The sequence below is a fragment of the Dunckerocampus dactyliophorus genome, chromosome 7, assembly GCF_027744805.1.
Source record: "Dunckerocampus dactyliophorus isolate RoL2022-P2 chromosome 7, RoL_Ddac_1.1, whole genome shotgun sequence".
In the NCBI taxonomy this organism is placed as follows: Eukaryota; Metazoa; Chordata; class Actinopteri; order Syngnathiformes; family Syngnathidae; genus Dunckerocampus; species Dunckerocampus dactyliophorus.
The window spans coordinates 16,501,227-16,524,948 of record NC_072825.1 but is presented as its reverse complement, the minus strand read 5'-3'; the positions used below and the strand labels follow the sequence as shown (position 1 = coordinate 16,524,948).

General features: G+C 38.4%; 1 protein-coding gene across 6 annotated transcripts in view; it reads right to left on the bottom strand.

The window, feature by feature from the left end:
• LOC129185423 (CUB and sushi domain-containing protein 3-like) overlaps nt 1–23,722 on the bottom strand; it is a 307,190-nt gene that overhangs the window by 127,749 nt on the left and 155,719 nt on the right. For all 6 annotated transcript variants that reach the window (XR_008572067.1, XM_054782498.1, XM_054782497.1 and 3 more), the window contains exons 32-37: nt 9,433–9,546; nt 8,926–9,021; nt 8,362–8,565; nt 3,376–3,500; nt 3,181–3,277; nt 1,405–1,509 (exon numbers count right to left, since the gene is read on the bottom strand). Coding sequence is in view for 5 of the 6 variants with exons in the window: in XM_054782498.1 (XP_054638473.1) it covers nt 1,405–1,509; nt 3,181–3,277; nt 3,376–3,500; nt 8,362–8,565; nt 8,926–9,021; nt 9,433–9,546 (741 nt within the window). In the remaining variant the exon portion in view is untranslated. The remainder of the gene's footprint in view (nt 1–1,404; nt 1,510–3,180; nt 3,278–3,375; nt 3,501–8,361; nt 8,566–8,925; nt 9,022–9,432; nt 9,547–23,722) is intronic.

Sequence of the window (23,722 nt, the reverse complement as noted above, 5' to 3'; positions counted from 1 at the left end):
GGAGACCTCATTGTGAGAAGATGATCGCAGGCAGCCACAGCTGACTTCAAAGAAAGATTATGTGATAAAGCACCATGTTTATGCTTCTTTTGTTTGGATGCAACTGACTTTTCGTGTGATTTGACTTGCTTGTAGTCAAATGCACTTTTTCATAGCCATCAATGAAACTAACAAAAAAAACACCAAAAATAAAAGATAAAAAGTGCATCTCCTGCAGTATCACGATTAAGAAAATAGTTTCACTATTGAGTAAATAATATATTAGCAGGAAATAAATGACTGTAAATGTATCTTTAAAAAAATACAACGTTCTGAGACATGAATAACAATGTGGAACTGGGTCATAAACAACTGCATTTTTAAACGTCATAACCAAAGACGGTGGAGATTGGGTGCACGGTTGTGGCTCGTCTTCAAAGACATGTTTTTTCAGATTGGAAGGTGGCAGATTCAAGCTAAAAGATTCCCTTAACATAAAAAGCAGATAGTCCCCTACGGTGCAAGCATGCACATGTGTAACTGCTTTGTGCAGACAAGCAAGGTTGCTTGCAGACCACTGCCAAGGTGCCTTTGAGCAAAGCAAAGAACTGCTGACTCGTCTAGGGTATGACGCCATTACTTTACACTGACATCTTTACATTATTTCATGCCTACTTCATTTTTGCGCATGTTGTGTGTATAGACTGTAAAATGACTAAATATTGCAATTGTGTTTTCTATGGCTGTCCGAGTTAAGACGCTAATAATGTGGTTTTGTTAATTTGATGCCACTACTTTTTTTCCACACTAGCCAAATATGCTGGAATTTAAGTATTAAAGGGATAGTTGGGATTTTTTTACATTAAGTTATATGACATCACCATCAGCAGTGCTTCGAAGGTGACTTTTCCCACACTTTGTCTGGTTGTAGTCTGTTTTTGGTCTTTCAGAAAGTAATTCCAGCTAGTTGGTGGGGTCACTTAAGTAAAGCGTTTCGCTTCTCAAAACAATGTGTTCAAGATAGTAATGCATTTGCATCACAAAACCGTTTTCCATGGAAAAGTCACACCTCACAATCGCTCGGTGTTATTTTCAGTCCCTTCGTACCGCCGCACACTGCTGCTTCTCCGTTATTGTTTTCTGTAAAGCACTTTGAATTACCTTGTGTACAAATTGTGCTTTACAAATAAACAAAAAACAAAGAGAAAAAACAAATAAAAGGGCGCGGTGTGCAAATAAATAAAACCACTAAAAATACATACTTGGAAGACTTGGGAGCAGATTCAGTAGTGGACCCATGTCACTCTGTCAAATGTCTCTAAACTTTAGTCACCAGACTAGGTGTCCTTTTATTTCTCCTTTCCCACCGCAAAACCAAGTGACAAGCAAAGCGACAAGCTTCAGACAAGCCGTCTCTCCTCATACCTGTGTACTCCAAATGGAAGCCGGCGGCAGATACACTGATGTCAGACTGGAAGGTCAGGTAGAGGTTGTTTGATGTGCTATTTAGCAGCTGGGGAATCGTTGTACCTGCAATAATAGATAATTTATTTTACCCATGGTCAAAAGCAGTTTTTCCCTTTCCTTACTACTAAGAATGAATGAATTGCAATCGCTCATTCCATTCAAAATTGTAGAATCAAATTGTCCACCAATAACCAGAAAACAATTCTGTGGAAATGCAAGACTATGTTTCTTGGTGTACATTTTCAATCATTCTATTGGTGATTAATAGGGGTGTCACAAGACACCCGACTCACAAGATGAGACAATGCATGAGATTTGGTCCACAGGAATGAGACGAGACGAGATTTTAACAAAAATTTTTAAAAAAGTACAATGAAAAAATATGACTGGACAAACTGTTTGGAGGCGAGGGACGAAAAAGACATGCAATCAAGCTAATTTTCATTTATCTTGTAATTGATGTATATATTTAGTATTGCGAGACAGTTTTTTCTAAACGAGAAATCGTGTCATGTTTTAATCCCACGAGATCTTGTGACACCCCTAATGATTAAGCATAAAATAACCATATACTGTACTTACACATTTGAGCGCTGAGCAAGTTTTCTTAATATTCATCTTTTGTAACGAGCATAACAATGAGAGCTGCGACAAGTGAGCATTCACTATCATCTGATTATTAGAGTAATAGTACACAATTCCAATGTAATGCCAATTGTTCTCATGTTACCTTAAGGTAGAGGTTTTGTAATGTCCCCTCAGGGGACACACATTTTGAACACCCCCAAGTCAGTCATGACTGCATACTTGGAAGTAGCTACTGTGTGTCAGCCCTGAACTGTAAAAAATGTTTACCTGAAAATATGTTATGCTTATTATGCCTCATCTGTTTAAGTGAAATGTAAATTAAAATGTCTAATTTGGGGGTGTTCTCCACGGAAATCGATCAAGCTTATTGTTAGCGCGTATATGGAATTTCCTATGCAAATTAGCATATTTGTTATAATGCATTGGCTGGTAACCAGTTCAGGGTGTAACCCGCCTCTCGCCCGAAGCTAGCTGGGATAGGCTCCAGCATACCACCGCAACCCTAATGAGGACAAGCGACTTCAAAATGAATGAATGAATGTTTGTTTAAATGCATTTCGTTTATGTTGAATGTCACGGACAAAATATTTGTATTTTGTGTCTCACAGCTGGCGTGGGAACGCCTCTGTGTCCTCCTGGTGAGATGGAAGAGGTGGCCGCGGACCGGGATCTGGTGCCCCCACGACCGGACCCAGATAAGCGGAATAAAATGGATGGATGGATGGAAGTGACATGCTTTATTTCTGTGTTCAGTTTTTTAGTGCTTCCAAGTAAAGGCTCTGAAATGGAACTCAACCGGAATCTTTATTGAGAACCCATTATCTGTCTGTTGAGCGAGGAAGTAGAGACCACCCCAACACCTCTCTCAGGCCCCCCAGGGAGGGCGAGACCCATTATTTGAGAAGCACTGTCTTAACTGCAATTCCATACAGAAACAGACACTACATTATGAAGATGTCTGCAAGATGGTAGGATTTTGTGGGGGAGGATGTTCTTTTGACTTTTGCAGCGGGTTTTACACAGCGCTATCAAAGAGCATGTCAAATGTCATCTGCTCCATCGTCACATTTGTGCTGCTGCCAGGAGCTTGTGATCTCTGACTTGAAATTCCATATGCCATATGACATTCACATGTATCAGTTTTACCTGAGTAGCTACCAAGCCTTGGAGCATTGCTATCAACCCCGTCAAAAAAATCCAGAGAATCCCAGTTGTGCTCCGTTGCAAAGGTCACCACTTGAATCTAGATAAGGTACATATTCACAAGGAGGGGATTAGCTTCTTAAATCAATATACTACGTATCGTTCATTAAAATATTACAGAGGACAATAGGAACTCACTTGGATGCCAGCTCCCTCTGGAACTGTTATTTTCCAGGCACAGTTTAGGTAGTTGGCATATGGATCTGGGTATCCAGGAGAAAGGATGGTGCCTCTGCGGCCCGTCAGCACCCCTCCACAGGGAACTGGAAAAAGCGAGACAGAAAGTGAGAGAAGACAGATTTGGTCTCCACACCTTCAGAGTTAAGGGTAAGTGGGGTCAGAGTGAAGTAATTGAGCCAGCAAGTGCTTTTCAGTTCCCATTTTAAACCGACACTGGCATATTCTATATGTTCAACGAGCATTTGACAAATCACTTCACTTGACGTCAGACAAATCTTATTCCATGATTAAGCCTGATCAGACAATAAACTAGCTATTTTGGTAGGAGTCTGTCATTTATTTGGGTAGTTTTTTGAGCCGCGTTTCACACCCTTGCCCACATGATTTAATGCCAAGCGAGGTTTATATGGCATCACAAAATTGTGTCTTGCAGCATGCATAAACAGTTCAGCCTTAAAGTGCAATTTTATCCCCTGCAGGAAACATAAATCACATCTTTCAACTGTGAACGCTATCCGTCTTCCATGTGCACCTCATTTCCACCGGTGCTAGAAGTAAAATATTTATCAAGCCTCTTGAATGTCCCATTGGTTGCAATGGCCACATTGCATTGACATTGTTTGTGACATTGGAAAATACATAAATGATGGTAAAAAGGGCTCTCATTTATTTAATGCTTTGCACATTGATGCCAATATTCCTTGTAGCCAGCCACTCATGTTTTACAGTGTTGGCGCCACTTTCTGTCCATTAAAGATTTTGGTGACCCAGCACTTTGGAGCAAAGCTCTGTTCTTACGATGATTAACAACATAATACAGCAAAAAGAAAAAAAAAAATCTGTTGAAATATACATTCACAGATCAATGAAACCAAAAATACATGTCATTTAGTGTAATGAGGGATATTGGGATATTTTGAACTTGTCACTGGATACTAGCCTTCCTAGCATCCTGTAGCAGTGAATGAGAATCGTGTGCTACCATCACATACATCCATTACATTTCTATTTATCTCCAATGACAAATTGTTTTACAAACAGAAGCTGTTAAATGCAACCGTATGTATAAGTACTTTGATATTCCAGGTTCCCTTACATTTGTGGATTTCGGCAGAGCAAAATACACAAAGTAGTATGGTAAAAATGTCTAATTTTTTAGGCAAAACAAAATATATAAAGTAGTATGGTAATATTTCAAATTTTTAAGCAGAACAAAATACATAAAGTAGTATGGTAATATTTCTAATTTAAGTCTCCAATTTAGACTTCAAAGGAAGAATAATCTGTTTTTGGCCACATTACAATAGTTTTGCTCGGATACATTCTACACAGTATGATATTTCCATCTTTACAGCGACAATGAAATGTGTCGCGTTACGATGCACTATCAACAATCTGGATGTTGCCACACTTGCTATTTTTCACTACTACACAGGAAGCTAAATAGGTATTTGGTGAGTGTTTTGGTCAGTCATTCTCAGGGAATACTGCTTGGTACAGAATTGAAAATCATGAGTACAGCACTCATCTCATGCAACATCTCTCAACGTCACAGTCATGACAATGCTATATCTGAATTATTTTACACAATTGAAGGTTTTTCTAAAAAGTAATGCAATAATCACTTTCCCTTCCATCCATCCCTTTTCCATGGCACTTATCCTCACTCGGTCCACGGGGGTATGCTGGAGCCTATCCCAGCTGGCTTTGGGCGAGAGGCGGGGTACACCCTACAGAATAACTTCTTTGGAATTGTGCTATCCATTCAAATGAAAGCCATTGCCTGAGACATTGAGTGGTCTGTTGTGAGAACATCATATTCTGCAAATGCTTACATGTTTCCTATCATGTTCACGTATGACACATTTGACTTAACTAACTTCACTCTATTCGTATCAATCACTTAGATTTGTATTCTTACTACTATATCCAAACATATAATTTCTTGCTGGCTCATTAAATTTTCTATGATTAAATCCCAAATATGTGAGCACACACCTACAATGTATTATTGAAGTACTGTAAGACCTACAGTACTTCTACATTAACTGTAGTTGTCCGACAAACAAAAAAGACATTAAAAAGACAACTTTATTCTTGACTTACTGTCACCCAAAATACCTTTTGCAAAACTCCTAATTTCTTGTTTATATTGTGACCACCATGCATGGCTTAGTAAGCCTCTATTATTATGCTTCACCAGGGATACCTGCAGGAAGGATACATTAAAGCACACGTATACGTGTCACACCTGGGGTCCCAAAAAGAAACAGGTATAATTTAGGATGACTGCAGGTTTCAAGAGCTTTAAATTCATCTAACATGGGGCCAAAATCTTAACGGGAAGCCACAGATGCATTTCAAGGAAGGACTTGCAATTTTGCTTTGATTTAACTGCTCCTTTGAGTCCCCTGAGCTGTCACTTCACATAATTTGTAGCGCAAGATTAGAAATCATGAGGCTCATAAAAGCATGAGAGCTCCCCACCCATCTCAATCTGTGGCAAGCTCATAAGTCAAGAATTACCGCAGGTAGACAAGCGTGGGGACTACACATCATGAGACATTGTTTGCACCATCTGATGTGTCTTCATAGTAACTTTTAATTAAGTATCTTTCAATCAATATATCAATTATATACGCAAGCAGTGTGTGAGTTGTTTTTTTATTGCTATATGGCAACATCTGATGTCATTTTTTTTTTTATTTTAGAGTTTCCACCAAAATAAATAAATAGAGGTTGTTCTCATTCTTGTAACAAAAACATTTTTCCAGCCAGCAGACCACTGTAGGTCATTGTAGGCAGTATCGTGAAACATGACAAAAATATGTCTAAAATAAAACTGTACTATTTGAAAAACAAACATTAAACACACTCCTTTGAGAGCTGCTTACTTGTTGACACCTCACAAAGTGTTTACACCAACAGTGAATTTTATGGTGTTGGCTTACTGGGAAGGAATCCGAGTACTGAGAGCTTATGCAAGCCTGAGCACTTGTGATTTTCTACAGTCTGAATGATTTAGTATTTGTGTATGCATTGCTACCAAAGCTTCCAAGTTGTGCAGGAAACCAAAAAGTTGAAATATGTTATTCAATCACTTACTTCTACTTATTCAGTAAAATCATCTTGTTAATTTCACCTGACTGCAAGTTGACATAAGCAGATGCTTAAAATGACGGCAAATCATTTCACTGGAAAGATAATACAGTAAGTGGCAGTTTAAATGAGCCTGAGGAAGATCCTCTGCAATGCTTTGAATTTTAAAAGGTGCACTGTAAAGCATTTTGTTGGTGTCTGACTACATGGGGGAAGTCTATTATTCTCCATTAAATCAACAGGGCAATCATGGTAGTGTGCGTGCTCTTCAGGCCAACCCTTTTCAAACCTTTTTTGCCGAGCTGTTCCCTTGTGTTTCATCAGCTTGACCCCAAGTGACAGCTAACCAAGCCCTCAGGTAGAATCACAAACCACAGTTTAGAGCATTAAATGACCATTAAATGACAATTCCCAAGGCATTGTCATTACTATTTAGTATTTTTATTATGTCTTTAGCATTTACTCAGTTGCTTGTTTAAAATGGACAGAAATGAATGTAGTATAAAAGAAAAACAAATCAACAAATTGAGTAAATTAACATCAATTGGGCACTTCCCTCCTGCGTTTTACAACATGTACACCCCCATCAGAGGTTGGTCAAATGGCATTTCATATCCTCTTTTGGTCATGTTGATGTCATCTTAGCCCATTGAGAGAGCTTGAATAACTAATAATACACTCACTGGCAGACACAAGGGTTGCTACTGCTAGTGTGTGTGTGTGTGTGTGTGTAAATGAAGTCTAAAAATGGCCCAGGCTGTAAAAGTTTTTAAAACATTTCATCCTTAGGACCCTTGCTTCCAACAGTGACCTCGTGTGTGTCTATGTACTGTGTATCCTCCTAAATGCGCATGTTTAAGTAAAAGTGGGTGCTAACATGGCATGTAAATCATGGACATGGTGTGAGCATGCCATGCCAAACAGTAGAGAGTAATGCTGGTTTCTGTAGTTTGCTGCGATTATGGGATTCCTGGATGATGGTAAGGATCCATCTATATGCAGGTATAGCATTTTATATACAGGGGAACCTTAGTTTGTGTATGCCTTGGTTAACATATGTTTTGGTTTATGTCGAAAATGTGCGCAAAAACGTTGCCTGGGTTCACCTACACTATTTTGGTTGTCAAACAATAGGGCGTGCTATTAATACACTGTGGTGAGTCCAACTGTGCTGATAACGTATCTTTATTACAAAACGTGCCTGTTAGCATGCTCTCACCTACAAAACCGGAGCCGTAAGTCCTTGCCCCCCACCTCCGTCGCCTGTCTACTGTTGACTATGTAGTTCTTTGCTAACTAACACAGTTACACCAGATGTTTCTGCTTTTCTTATTGATCACTGCTACAAAATAACCCACAGTGGAGCAGCATTTTGATAAAGATTATTGAATTCAAGAAATAACTCATAAGAAAACATGAAGGTTGTGTGGCTCTCTCCTCATCCCCTGCTGCTGCCCCATAGCCAAATGTTTATTTATCTTTTTAATTCATCATTTTATTTTATTGTAACAACAAGTACACAGGATGTGGCACACCCGCTCTAATTTTGAAGGCCAGACGTCTGTTGTGTGTGTGCTGAGAAGGTCTGAGAGATGAGGGGGCAGTGGCTGACCTTTCAAACCTTGGTGGAGGTAGATAAAATCTGTGGATAAGATCGGTTTTATACGTAAGGATCAGCCTTATCCCCCCAAAATCTTTTTGCTCCATTTATCCGTCCTACCAAACCAGAAAAACAGTCCATGCTTTGAAATCGGTGGCAGATATTACCTTTAGAAATGTTCCCGCTCAATTTTCTGAATGTGTGTGTGTCTGCGCACAAAGAGAGCGACAGTTGAGGCCACTTACCAGCACATGTGGGCACAGTGCCGTTCCACTGGGCCAGGGCATTGGGCACGGCCTCACACCTGATAGCATTGGCGCCATGTAGCGTATAACCTGGATTGCATTCAAACAGCACCACCATACCAGTGCCAAAGTCGTTCCCGAGACGCTTCCCAAATCGTGGCTCAGGGACCGAGCTACACTGAGTGGAGCTTGTCCTGGGGACAGCTGTGGATGAGGCGACGGAGGGTGGCAGAAAAGAGGACAACGAAGACAGAGGAGTGGCGGTTGGGTGTGATAGACAGAGAGACAGGAGGGGAGAGAGATGGAAAGACAAAGGAGGCCGAGGGGAATCGTTAGGCCCTCATGAGTCTTTTCTCAAGTCATTCGTCATTGTTTTCTGCTCTGCCTGGATAAGCACTCTGACTTCACACCCCTCTGCTCTGCCACACATAATTACATGATGAGTGCCTGGTTAAATACATTTTCAAAAACAATCTAAGGAAGCGATTGTGCTCATTTGCCTTTCCAGGTCAATTAAGACTGTCCACGTAAAATGCAGAAACCGTTTGTGAAAAGAAGGCTTACCTTGGTAAACAAAATGAAATCCTTTCGCTGTGTCTGTGCCGTTTGAGGTAAACTTGAGCGTTACCTTGTTTCCTGAGCTCAAAGGGAGCGTCTCCCCTGAAGTGTAAAAGCAAATGAGACATGGTCAAAATTATTTTTAGGCACAGCCGCTCATGCTAATGACCACAAATAACTGGACCACTTTGTTACATGTTTTCAGCTGGGTTTCTTTCAGCAAGATTTTACATTTATAATCTCATCTAAAAATAAAGAAAAACTGTACAATAATTTCACAAAAAGACATTGTTGTTTTTCCCTTGCTTGCTGTTGTTTGTTTAATTGTAAACACAGAGCTTATTCAATTGCCATATTTTTTTATTAACAATGCTGTGTTTTATCAAAGCAGTGCAGCCTGTCCTTTAAAACAAAAGTATTTGATTAACAGGACTCGGCATACCCAGCAACGTAAAAAAAAAATACACAGAGACACATAGCCAAGATACTTCAACAACATGCTGTTTTACTTACCTGAATGGGATCCATAAATGGAGGAAAGAAGAGGTGATTCTGTTGAGGATCCATCAAAGATCTCTACAAGGTCACTGGCCAAAGTATGGAACACCACAAACTGACCAAACAGCACTGTAAGCAACAGAAGTAATTAAAGAACATATTACTGAAACAAATACTGTACAGTTAAATCATTAACTAGTTTAATTAATTTCATCATTGAGTCCAGGTCATCCATGGAGTTCGACAGACACAATCATGAGAGGGTGAGACGTTAAAATTGGTCTCCATATACTCATTCCCATACTCACTTCATTAATGTACATACACATACACATTGCAACCCCCCCAATTAAACATCTATTTGTAGTATACAGTAATCCCTGTTTATTGCGGTTATTTGGTTCCTGAATCGACCGTGATAAGTGAATTTCCACAAAGTACGATTCCTTATTTGTAAATGGATAACAGATGTGGAACGGATGGGGGGTAGGATTAAACAAGCTTTGCTTCTTCCTACTCCTTTTGGACATGTGGAACTGTGAACTGAATTATGCGATGTATTCCATTGTAAATTGTATGCATGTTCAAATAAAATTAAACCATTACCAATACCTCCTGCGGTGGATATCTCATCAAAGTAATTACTGAGACGTAGTGATCAGTGTAATTACAGCATACTGTTTGTGGTTTGTGGACTCACAATGCAGTTCATTGCTTTATTAAGCATAGAACACATGTGCAGTGAACATTCACACAGTAGCTGCTGCCAGCCGCAACTCACGCCAGTCACTCGCACTCGCCACACTGCTAACACGCAGCTAAACACAGTCGACTCTAGCTAGCTGATGTTACGCACGTCACTTCCCAGGCCCCGCTCCTTAAAGGCGCACACAACAAGTCACAGATGTTACACTACATATCACGTCTTCTGATTACCTTAGATGTGTATTTAAATTCATTTAGACATTTTTATGCTAAATGAAGAGCGATCGTTTATTAATGAACTCATTTTTGAAAAAATGGAATTCAGTGAGCGTGCGATGATCAAACCACAATGTGGCAGGAGATGACTGCACAGAGCGGATCCCCGCACATATAGCACTCACAACCTCGCACGTTTGTACATTTTTGGTCAATCTGTTTCTTTTTCTCTCCAAAAATAGGCCATTTTTTTCCCCGCAGATGATGTATCTCGTTCACCGCAAGTCGGCAATAATTCATAAATACATGATGATACAGGTAAAATGTACAGTACACGTGTACCACTGTTAAAAAACACAACTGATATAACTGTGTCTTTATGCTTAACTTTATGAATGTTATTACAAGTTTGTTTAAATTCATGAACGTAAAAAAGCTAGTTAGTCCAAACGACTGTGAGCATTTAAGTCCTTAATAGCCTTATTACTTTAGCCCTGTTGAACAAAAATGAAAAATCACACTTGCCATAGATCTCAGTGTCATTTTCTTTCACATTAATGACAATGAAAAGGTTATTTTTATTGCTTCTGTAAGGGTATTAGGCATATGGAGAACACATGCATACCACACAGTGCTATGAAAATAGTCCAATAAAACTAATGGAATATGGTCTGCTTAAAGACAGCAAATGTTTCATTAATAAAAAAAATAACACTACATATTTTCATTTAACACTGCCCTGCAATTCTATGGGTTGCTTGATAAAATAGTGATATTGTAGGAATAGACCCATCATCGAGTTTTTCTTTCATACTCTTTCCCATCACAAGTACAGTATGTTCTCACATCTCTCTACCAATAGGGATGTGTAGGCGGGACAATGATCTGCATCAGCTACGTAAATAGTGTAACATCATCATACCATCGTGGCATAGTGTAAGTCGTTTTGCTCCACACAACCTTTGAGTTTCATGGATCTAAATCACACTGCTTTTGTGGAAACAAGTCTCACATCTGTCTGTCATGCGCACGTGCGCATCCATTTATACAGACAGGGTCTCCAGTTACAGTATTTATCTGCACTGACAGTAACAAAGACAACATTCTTGCTGCTTATCCAATTTGAACTGAATCAAATATGGACACTTATTTCTGTGTTTTTGTTACTTCTTTCATTAGCACCAAATCACCACTGTAATCTGAATAAGTGGTGGTTAGATGCACATGACCAACTCTGACAGACAGTTTAGAACATGACCAAGATAAGGTGGTGCCTTATGCTGTTCTACATGCATCACACTAGAACTGCCTCACTGGCGCCTGCTGCAACTTTAGAATCTGGTATCACAATAATAATTAAACTTGACATTTACAAGATTAAGTACAACAGTATTTTACCCTGCAAAGAAAATAACTGTCCCAATGATTGAGTGAGGAGGGTAGTTTACAAGAAGGTTAATTCTTAAATAACTAACAACTGAGCAATGCAAGTTAGTACAAAGAGCACGGTAATTAAATATCACTCTATTTTCGGGAATGGGTTGAGGAACCAATATCACAATGTTTAATGAGGCATGTATGGCTATGTCAAGAATTAATATTTATTTACTTGTTAATGGTGCTGTAAACCAGTTTGGGAGAAAAATATGAAGGGTATCTTTATTACTTTGTAGTATGTTGTAAAATGCAGATATATGCAGAGGTAAAGCCTATTCTGAATCAGCATTGCTATAAGGATTAGATTTTAATGGCACGCTGCAATGTAAAACAATTGCTTACACCCATAAATAGCTTTGGCCCATGCATTGCTTACATCCAAGAGCCTTCCGGGGGCCTACAACAGCGAGTTGAAAGTTGTTCTCACAAAGAAAAATACTAGAAAATGGCAACATATGCTTGCCCTTCTGGTGTAGAATTATCGGAGCAGCTTCCTGTCATTTTCACTTCAGAACATCATAGCTCTCTTCTGGAATTTAGTACATCGCTGTAAGACTATTTCAGGTGCCAAATACCCAAGACGGACAGGGGAAGAGTCAGAGGTAAACGTGGGCCAGCAACAGCAATGCCGTACCTAATGCCCCAAATGCGGTTTGGACAGATTGCCAACACCAACACTTAAGTCATACACTTCTATGGGATAGCTTCACAATGTACACACTCTGTAACTAGGATTGAACACATACAAGAAAAGTAAATAACAAAAATGGTGACTGAAAAAATAAAAATAAAAAAAATCCACATGCACACATTATATATACATAACAAGGTGCAGTAACCTAGAGCATCACATTTATCCCTGTTTCTTTATCTACAAGGATGTGAGAGCGCCCAGGGCTGAACCAGATTCTGAATAAGAGATGTATTTACCCTCAGGGACATCTCACTGCTGTGGTATTAGCATACCGACACTGTACTATCTTGAATAGTCTCCACACCCACACTTATGCACAAATGCATGCATACACACTCTGCGAAGAGCAATGTCGCTCATATCTGCCTCTAATCTAAAGCCAGCCATGCGTGTCTCCAATCTGCTCCTCTGCTGTAATCACGTCCACATATTAAGTCAATAAATCATTGTAAATTTGTTGCCTAATTTATGCAGGACTGTGATGAATCTTTTGTCCTCTGGGCGTAGTCATGGTACCACAGAGCAGGGCATTTGGAAAATGAGCCACATTTCAGTGCCTGCATTTTTTACTTGGATTTATCCCAAAGTAGTTAGGTCTCGAAAATTGCAGTTCCACACCTAGCTGGATGTCTGATCTTGAGATGCATGCATCTCCGAAACTCATACTGCTGTGCTTGCTAAGCAAAAATGTACAATTAAAGGTTGACCCCATTCTTGAAGGAATTTCCTTTTCCTCCCCATTGAAAGCCGTCAAAAGACAAACCTGACAAAAGGCTGTGACGATGTCTGTAAATCTTGACAGACATAGCATTCTGGATCACATCACATACAGTACAATGATATAGTGTTTATATTGATTGATTAAAGAAACAAGAATAATTGCAATAGTGATAGTGATTGTATGAACTCTGTATGCTTCAAAAAAGCCTTGTATCTTTTAAGACATAAAGTGACAGCTCCCAATTCTTGGTGCATTCCGCTACTCTGACTCAGTAGGGACAGCTCCCGCAGACATTCGCGAGCACATTAACGCCGTGAACATTTCATCCCACAACGTCTCTGTGGTGCTCTGCCGGGCTTGGATGTGAACAAAGTGCATAGTCCTGAAGTGAATCAAATTCTATGTTCCTGCAGCCGCTTTGGATGACTGCTTTTTGACCATGTTATCCTGCTGGCAGTATCTATTTATAAGAGTAGACTGAGGCAATGAATGGTTGCACCTAGGTCTCAACAGTGTTCAAGTAGGTGTCGTGTCTCAACAGTGATGATTATGGCCAATGAGTATAATAATTGAATGACAGGATCAACTCATGAACCAGAGGCAGCGGTATGGCAGGGGCATGTATCGCTGCTAATGGGGCAGGCTGACTGTTGCTTGATGTCATTTGAAGTAACAAAATCAACTTCGAGGTGTATCGGCCTATACATTCTGATCACATGTGTCCAAATACTACAACATGCCATTAGACTGGTTGCTAGTCAATCACAGAAAACATATACACAACCAACCATTCATACAAGTACAAATACAAACTCATGCATTGGAAGTTGGGGTCCAACCCAGATCCAGCGGTAGATCAGGTCCATTCAAATGTGATCATCAATAAGTCATTTATTAAATGTCATAATATACTACAGCAATTTTATGGGATTACAAATTGTAATAGTATTTCAGTGTGTAACCTCTAAAAAGTTTAAAGTGATTTGTCATTTTACATTTCTTGCACTATTATACATACTGTATAATATACATACTGTATAATAGTGCAAGATACAGTATGTAGGATAGATGCAAAACAGCAGTCCAGTGTGTCATATTGTTCTATCATTTAATGAGCATGAAGAAAATATATTACACATAAAAGCCAAATTTAGTATGACAAGGGTGCTGTGCCAATCTGTGTGCATCCTGCGTCTGGTTTTGTACGCAATTCATTATGCATTCAATTCCTGAACTGCACCTGGTTTCTCTTCTCTCAACTCAGCCTGGGAGGGCTACTATTTAACTGGCCTTGGAAACAACATTATGGCATTCCAATGTAAAAACGAATATATGTAGCGGTGACATATGCGACACCAACAACCTGCTGATAAGAGGTAGTGATACAACAGCGGGTGCAAAAAGACCAGTTTGACATTTTAAATTCAATATAAATGTCAAAAATGTGCAAAAACAAGTAATAAGCCCAATTTCTCCATCTGTGTGTTAAATAAGAATGTTAATTAAATAAATGGTATTGGTGCAGCAATAAGATATCAGTGAAACAAACAAACTGATCCAAAATTATACTGTTAATATATTGTTCTATTATGCTGCATACAGTATACACTAACACATACAGTATTTTCGGGCAGTTATGCACATTTGTGCATAACTGCATGTGGAAATTCGCCAAAGATATAACCAATCTAGCCAATCGACACTGAGATTCACAGAACCACTGAGAGATCACCACTTTAGCGACACAGCCTTCAATTATTTCTAAATGGTTCTTAAGACTTTCCACATGTATGCTGAGCCATCAAATAGAAACCACTTCCATGTAAAGGAGGGTAATCTATATACCTGATTTCATTTTGGGAATGTGTATCCAAGCATAGAATACAGTGTATATCCAAGCCCATTGCTACACTGTAATAACAATGTGGGATAGACTGCAACTATTCAAACACAAAATCCTTCAAAAAAAAAATGAAAGGCTGACAGCATTGCTTTACATCCAGGAAAAATCACTTATTTTGAAGAGAAGCCAGCTGCAGGAGAAGCTGGGAAATACGGTAATGGAAACATCGGACTGACTTAATACTATTACAATGCAATAAAGTTTGGCTGCACTTTTCAATTGCCATCATGTCATTTCCGGCAAGGGGGGCCTTCCTTGTCAAAAACAAAAGCCTGTGCCACAGATTGGATCATCAAAATACAACAGGGAAGATGTCATCATCTTAGAAAGGTTCTTTCAGTAACTCTCTGCTCCCACTGCTATTTGATCGTCCTAGGGAAGAGCGAGGGAACATCATCTCCTGGATCACTTGTGTTTTATGTGTTTTCAGTCGCTTAAGGGCATAGTTGATGGATTATCCGAAGGCTCGTGTATGCCAGGGAGGCAAGACATTCCACAAATGCTAAACATATACCATGTAAAAACATTCACTTTCTGTTTTGTGATAGTGTACTTTCTAGAGATGCTTTTTGACCAAATATTCTTCACTCTTGCTATATAGTCTCAGAAGGCGTTACTTAAAGAAAAAAAAACAATATCCAGCACAGGAGAAAAATGCATGAATGTAGAAAATAAATTGTAATATCTAAACATGGCACTTTTATATGACCCAAAAGAGAACTACTGCTGGGAAATGAGAATGTCGCTCACCATGCAACATAGACCCTGTATGTCATCTTGCCAAGATTCAAGCTGGTCAAAACTGCGACTGGAATATCCAGTAGCTCACACATTTCACACATTTTAATCTCATCGTGCAAGTGCATCTAAGGATTGCAGGACACCATAACATCGCTCAGCAGCTCCTTTAGTGTCAAGACTGCTTCACCCCAAATGTGTGAAGGAGAGGTACTGCGGGCCCTTCCTTGCTGCTGCTGTCAGACTGCATAGCCAACACTGTTTCAGTAACCTGTACATTATTGTGTATTATCTACTCATCTATAGCTGTCACTTCACTGCTGCTAGTTACAGTTACAGTCATACCGGTGTATTGACTCACTGTTGCTTATATAATGTGTACGTGTTTGTATATACAGCAACCCTCGTTTATCGTGGCCGTGATAAGTAAATTTCCACCAAATATGACTTCTTAATTATAAATGGAGTATTTTTCTACTTAGGGAATAGAAAACCTGTTTACAACCTTCTAAATATGGCTTTTAACATTAGAGCATTCTAGACACGAAATACTAACCCTTTCGTCACCTTTACACTCATATTAGCCAATATAATAGCATTAATAACAGAAAATACCGTGTAAGACAAAAATAAGTCATAATATAAACTCATGTTACCACTGGGATTGTTCCTTGTTCTTTTTTTACTTCCGGTTTCAGTACAGTACTTCCTGCAGTGGCTATTGTCTCATCGGTGTAACATTACTGACACCTAGTGACTAGTGTAGAATACTACATATATCATCACGTCTTTAAATGTGTCTTCTGAATGCCTTAAATTTGTATTTCAATTCATTTTTTATGTTTGAAAATGCTGCATTTAGGCAAAAAAGACCTAAAATTTGCTTAAATATGCATTTTTTTCTTAATATTAATAATAGACCTTATTCAATCACATAACAGCGATGATTTATTAATCAATATATTTTTGAAAAAAAATGTGAGCGTGAAGCTGTGAAATTGCAAGCGCAAAGTGGAAAGGGATTACTGTATATATATATTTTTTTACATCCAAATTCTAATTCTACATACAATGCTGTTGTGATACTGCAGCTGTTCACTTCTACATATACAGTATTTACTTAATAATATACTGTCTCCTTCACATCTGCATATTTCATATTTATTTTGCATCTATTACCTGCTTTTGGTACTTATTTTGTAATGCACAGTTGCCATTCACGTCTACATATTCAGTACTTATTTTCTAATGTACAGTTAATTTATTCGGTCACATACAGTTGTTATTTCCCTGTATATATAGTATTTATTTGTGTACAGTTGCGTACACTTCTGCTACTCATAGCCTGGTGTGTATATGTATAGTAGATGGAGATTCTGGATCTTTGCTATACTGCAAAATCTCCCATATTATATTCTATACACTGTTGATTCCACTGCTCCTATAATGGAGCTAATCAGATCTTTGGTGGATTTGTAAAAGAACAATTCCTTGGTTAATGGTCCCACCTGGCACATTAGTAGTTACGATTGCAAATCTAATATAAGCAAGCTGTCAAGGACTAGTTATCACACACAATAATGTGTGTTATGAAGGATCTGACCTTGCTGTTCCTCACAGCTATCCCAAACATCAAGCTCAGCACATCAGGGAGCCGAGGAAGCAACACTCAAATTCTCTATAGGGAGAGAGTAGCATACAATAATAGCATAATGGTGAATGCTGGCGGGTGCGGGGTTTGTGAAATGTGATCACTGTTAATCAAAGGCTCAGTAGAGGGTTCATATGTACAGTGGACCCTTGGTTAGCATCATTAAGCCACTCCAAGGTAAGGCTCTAACAGAATCAATTTTTTAGATGCGATTTTTGACAAAGACGTAATGTGGCAGGGAGACCAACACAGACACCACCTTTGTGTTTTGCCATGAATTATTTCTTGAATTTAAAAGTGTTTCTCAACAGACCTCAAGTCTCTGCTTTTCTTTTGATCACGGCTGCAAAATAACCCCACATTGTCACCAAAGAAAGTAGCAAGTGCCAGCATTTTGCTAAAAAAGCTGAGAAACACTATTGAATTCAAGAAATAACTTATGGCAAAACAAAAAGGTGGCCTCCATATTGATCTCGCTTTGTCAACAATCAAGTCTTCAGTGAAGGTCAAAGAAACCTTAAATGTTCATTCATCCCTTTCATTTGTCATGTATATTCATTTAGAATTGTTTCATGCATGCAACACTTATAAAATAAGTTTAAATATAAAAATGTGTTAACATTTTTGAGACTTGTGGCATAACTGTGTTACTTAGCAAAAAACTACAGTCAACCACTGATGACATCATAGACGAGCGACTGAACTTACTTACGGTTCCTGTTTCCATACAGCAGCAAGCTGATAGGCTGCCAATAAGGATGTTTTCTGATAGAACACAGTTGCACTCATGCAGTGTATTAATAACACGGCAAGATGCATGCCATATTATACATTAACCAGAAAATGTACACAAACCAAGGCAACATTTGGGAGTAGATTTTCTCTGTTAAGCGAGGTTCTACTGTATTAAAATTAAGATGAGGTGTGTCAGTGTGAAGTGCAAAACATTCAAAAATCTTTCAGACCACAATTTGAATGTGTAGTAAAATGAGGTGGTTAGCATGCAATCAGTATTTTTTCGAGCTTGAATGAGTGTCAAATTTTTACATTCGTCGTGTATTAAATGTAGTGGTAAGCACCAAATCTTATAAATGGTTTTATTGGCACCGGGATGCCCTGCACTCTATTTACCTACATCTAATGTATTGATAGTACCTCCCATAAGATGAGGGGAAAAAACGCAAAAAACAAGCACAGCTAAGGTGTTAAAGAAAGCAGGGAAACAGCCTAAAGGTAAAGAAAACAGCAGCATGTGTTTGTCCTTCTGGTTATGAATTATGGAAGAAGGTACCTGTCATCTTTGCTGTGTGGCAGCACCGGTCTTCTGGGCTCTGACAGCATACACAGGCCTCATTTACAGAAACCAAAGGGATTATACGACAGCACAGACGCATATATTTTTAATGACCCATTATCACAGCAAAATTGCATCAGCCTTTTTGGCATAGGCTTAGAGGCTTCACCTTGGTACAAGATGCACACAGTCCATTTGGCTTCTATCTTAAGCAAATCCCCACCCTCCTCCTTCTGTGCAGCTCTTATGTATTGGGCAGTCCAAGAGAGGAAGAGGAGGAAATAACGGCTTCCTGGTTTTAATCCTAAAATGTACTCCTACATTCTGTAACTATATCGCTTAAAGCTTTAAAATGGTACTTGTTAATTTCAGTCTGACCCAGTTTTGGTTCCGTTAATTCTTCCAACAGGCAGAACACCTTTGATCATGATAACTTAAACGTCTGATGGGATCATTCTGAATGTATAGGATTTTTTTCTTTGAAACAGAAAATAATCCTTGAAAGCCTGAAGGTTGAAAATTGTGGCTGGTAGAGCGCTACCAAGAAATGTACAGATCCGACAATTCTCACAGTTAATGTAGGATTATCACATTGGCAGGAAATGTAATGTAAGCTAAAGCAGACTGAAGATGCCATTATGCCTGAATTCATTATTATTTGCACCAAAACTCTGCTTTGTTTTTTGATTTGATGCTTAAGAACACTTTGCCATTGAAAGAGAGAAACCACACAGTCACTCAGGACATACACAATCTGTTCCAAAACCTTCAGTTTTGAAAGAATGGAAATATAAATACTACAATCCAACGTCAAACAAACAAACAAACAAACAAACAAACTGACATCCGTTTTTGTTGTCACAATTGTTGCTGCTGTTGTCCTTGTCTGTCTTTCTTTTGTCCCCCTCTTATCCCCGCACCCCCCCTCTGTTTTCTTTTCTCTTCGTCTCTGTCCCCTCCTGCTCCGGTCCGGCCGCTCCAAATTTGCAAAATAACATGCATCAAAGTCAAATAAATTCTGTATAACAGGGGAAGTGTATATCACATCTTCTCTCTGGCACAGTAAATCTGTTGAGCACTTGAGGGCATTTAGATCTACAATTATATCTGCCTTAAAGGCTGGACAGGACAGGGGTAAAAAAAAAAAAAGGACACTTCCATATATTTATTGTATTACAACAAAATATCTATTTCTAATAATGTAACACAATGCAATCTTCCACGTTCCTTTAAAAGGTGATGCAGTACAGTCACAAGAACCTATATTCCTTTCCTTGTATAGTTGCTTTGTAACATCTCTTTCCTGTGTTAACTGCGAACAAAGACTGAGACAACAGTTGCAAAGTGTATGAGTGTTCAAGTATGTGTTGCACAAACAGTCCTCATGAACTAGTTACATGCATGTGGCAGTGATAACTAAGCAGCATGGTCTCCCCAATAAGACTGTCTCTCCGTCCCTTGCAACGCCCCTCCCAGTGTCCATGCCAACCACAGGGATAAAAGTAAGGAGTTGTTCTTTTTTTATTACAGTGTGTGTATGTCATATTTTTATAACTGTATTTTATGTCCTTCATGTATTCTGTGTACAATGGGAGTGACCTAGGTTTTACTTTATATAATTTAGGTATACCATGTGTTCCAACTTACACTAAAACTCAACTTGGTCGTCATAGGAACAGAACTCAAACGGAGAGAGAGGACCTCCTGTATAATTATTCTCGTGCAGTACAGGTGACCTATCTATGATATGGAAAAATCACATGTCAACTTCTGGCAAGTTCAAGCTATACTGAATCATGATCCTCACATTTTGCTCACATCCCACAGTGAAATATGTCATTTTTGTACAAGAAGTCATGAATGACAGAGATGGCCTTGCATTAGCTTCCTCTCAAAGTGAACATCACAGATGAATCAACAGTCATCCTCAGGGTCAACCCTTTCATGAGCGCTCTTAGCGGCGCTATTTTTCATTCCCAGAATCCTTCATTATAACCCTCTCACTCATTATAGCTCGATCTCACTTATTCTCTTTGCAGTTGTCTCCTTTCCGCAGTTACCCCCCTTTACCTTTCACTCATTCTTTCTTTGCTCATCTAGCTCAGATTTATTACTGCAATCTGCGCTCCTGACACGCTGTATGGCAGCTATTATGCGTATGTTGGCACCATACTGACCAGTGATGGGAATTCGGGCTCTTTTACGGCTCCCAAATGTTTTTGTTTGCTTAAATTGATTTCTTACCAAAATATGTGTACAATGAATTTCAAATGTAAACATATAATTATATTGAATGTTTATTATGTATATGACTATATTTGTATGCTCCACATGGAACATAATTTGACTAAAACAAATAAATAATATTATACATATAAATTATTTATTTGTAAATTTGCAACTATTTATAGTGGAACAATACATCAAGAAAACATTACACAACCAAATCTAAGTGAAAATATGCAAAACTAAAAGAAAAAGCAGCATCCAGGTTTTTGCTAGTCTTTAGTGAACACTGGCATTCAGAAACACAAAGTACCTCAGCTTTTGTTCCCTGCTGCTCATTTTCTTCACCTTTCCAGCTTGCTTGTATGTGTCCTCCCTCCCTCCCCATTTTATTTAGTGATGACACATACGGCACCACATATTTTGATCAATCACATGTGGCTTTAACGAAACAAAAGAAAAGAAAAAAAAAACATCTGGTTCACTTCAAAGGGCCGGCTCCAAGGGTTCACTTCAAAGAGCCCGCTCTAAGAGCCATTTTCTCCGTGGCCAACACACCACTAATACAGACATTTATTTTGAAGCTACAAAAAAATCTCAGATAAACAGACAGAGGAAATGTTGTGTGAACTCCACCAGTATCTCTTTAGTGGGTAGAACCTTTGAAATGACATACTACTTGGGTGGTGTCAGATTTAATTTAGGGTTCTAGAAAACTGGGTGTTTGATTGGGTGTAAAAACTTTGATACAGTGGAATCTCAGTGTGTGTCCCTGCTAGTGTGTTTTTCGGTTAACATCACACATTTATGCCATATTTAGCCTTGGTTTGAGTACATTTTCCAGTTATTAATGAGTCCAACTGTGTTCTTGATGTATTTTTTGTCACAAAACGTCCTTGTTAGCAGCTTGATAATACATGGAAACAGGCACCCGAAGTCAGGTTCATCGCCCGTCTCATGATGTCATCAGCAGTTGTCTCTGTAGTTCTTTACTAACTAACACAGTTAAGCCAAACGTCTCAAAAATGTCATGTCTCCAAAAACACAAAACACGTTTTTATAGTTTTACAATTATAGTTTTACATGCAGAAAACAAATCTAAATGCATATAAATGGCCAATGAAAGGTATAAATGAACATTTAAGGTTACTTTTACATTCACTGAAGAAGTGACACAGACACCACGTTTGTGCTTTGTCATGAGTTATGAATTCAATAGTGTTTCTACACTTCTTAACCAGAAGCTGGCGCTTGCAACTTTCTTTGGCTACATTTTAGGTTATTTTGCAAAGGAGAAACTTAAGGTGCAAAACACGAATGAATTAAAGAAATAACAATAATTAATGGCAAACCACAAAGGTGGTGTCCACGTTGATCTCGCTGCCATATGGTGGTCTTTGGTCTTCAATTAAGGTAAAAGTAACCTTAAATGTTCATTTATCTCTTTCTTTCATCATTTATATTATATGGATTTTGGATTGTTTTCTGTGTGTAAAACAATATTATACTAATTGCAAAACTATAAAAACATGTTTAAAAACTGTATTATGAAAAACTGTATCATGATAGCTACCTAGTTATGATAGTATTATGATAGCATCTGAGCCACACTATAGGGTCTAACCACAGTTTGTTTGTTTGAAATATTTGCAAATGAATAAAGTTGCAATATTACAACAGTTAAAGTAATCATTTTGACTGCAGATTGGCCAACAGTAAATGTAGATTAATATTAACTTTCATTTAAAAAATCCCACTTAATAACATCCGTTTTAAGAAAATCTAGATTAAAGACAAAACACCAGTGATATTTGGAATTGTTTCATTGACAATATGGAATTGCTATCAAATGTAAGGCTGCATGCAGTTGTTTTTTTTTTTGTTTGTTTGTTTTTTTCAGGCCGTCTTGGTTATATGAAAACATCATATATTGCATGAACACCTCAAAAGGTGAAACAGTGGAAGCTGAACTTGGTGTAAGCATGAGTGAATTCCTGTGGGCCAGTGTATGTCTGTATGTTTACAAGCAGTGCCCAAGGCAAAGATTGAGTGCCATGAATAATTCAGCATTTCAAAAAAGAAGCAGAGTTATTGTTTGAAATGTGACTGCAGGTATTATTTCAGACAATAATTAAACATTAAAAGGCCAGACAGATGCACATTGTACTTTGATGATGTTAGAATGGCACAACGCACAGACCAGCCATAAGTGTCGAGTACGTGTCAACAAATGATTTCACAAAATGTAATCTGTGTTTTGATTACATATTGGATCTGATAGCCTATTGCAACTTGTATTATTATTGTTTGTGTTCTGTCAAATTTTGCTTACTTGAGAATGAATTAAAAACAAGCATCACATGACAGTACTTGTGTTTCTCAAAGAGTATAACATCGTTATGATGCCAAGATGCATGCATTTCACATCTATTACAAGTTATGAAGGTGGTTGTACAAAGTAAATAATTGTTAAATTCAGTAGATAGTAAAATACACTACTCAAAATCATTGTAACAACTATTCAAATGTCACTGTAGCGAGAGAAGACCGGAGAGACCACTGATATGCAACATTGTTGTTCCTAAGTTACAACTGTTTTTAGTCTTGAGTAGTAATTTGAAGCTATTCCTCTTGATTCAAAGGTTATCAACGTAACCTGACAAACTCTTGGAAATACTGTCGTTGAAGTGTGATATAAAACTCAAGAAAACCTACTTGAA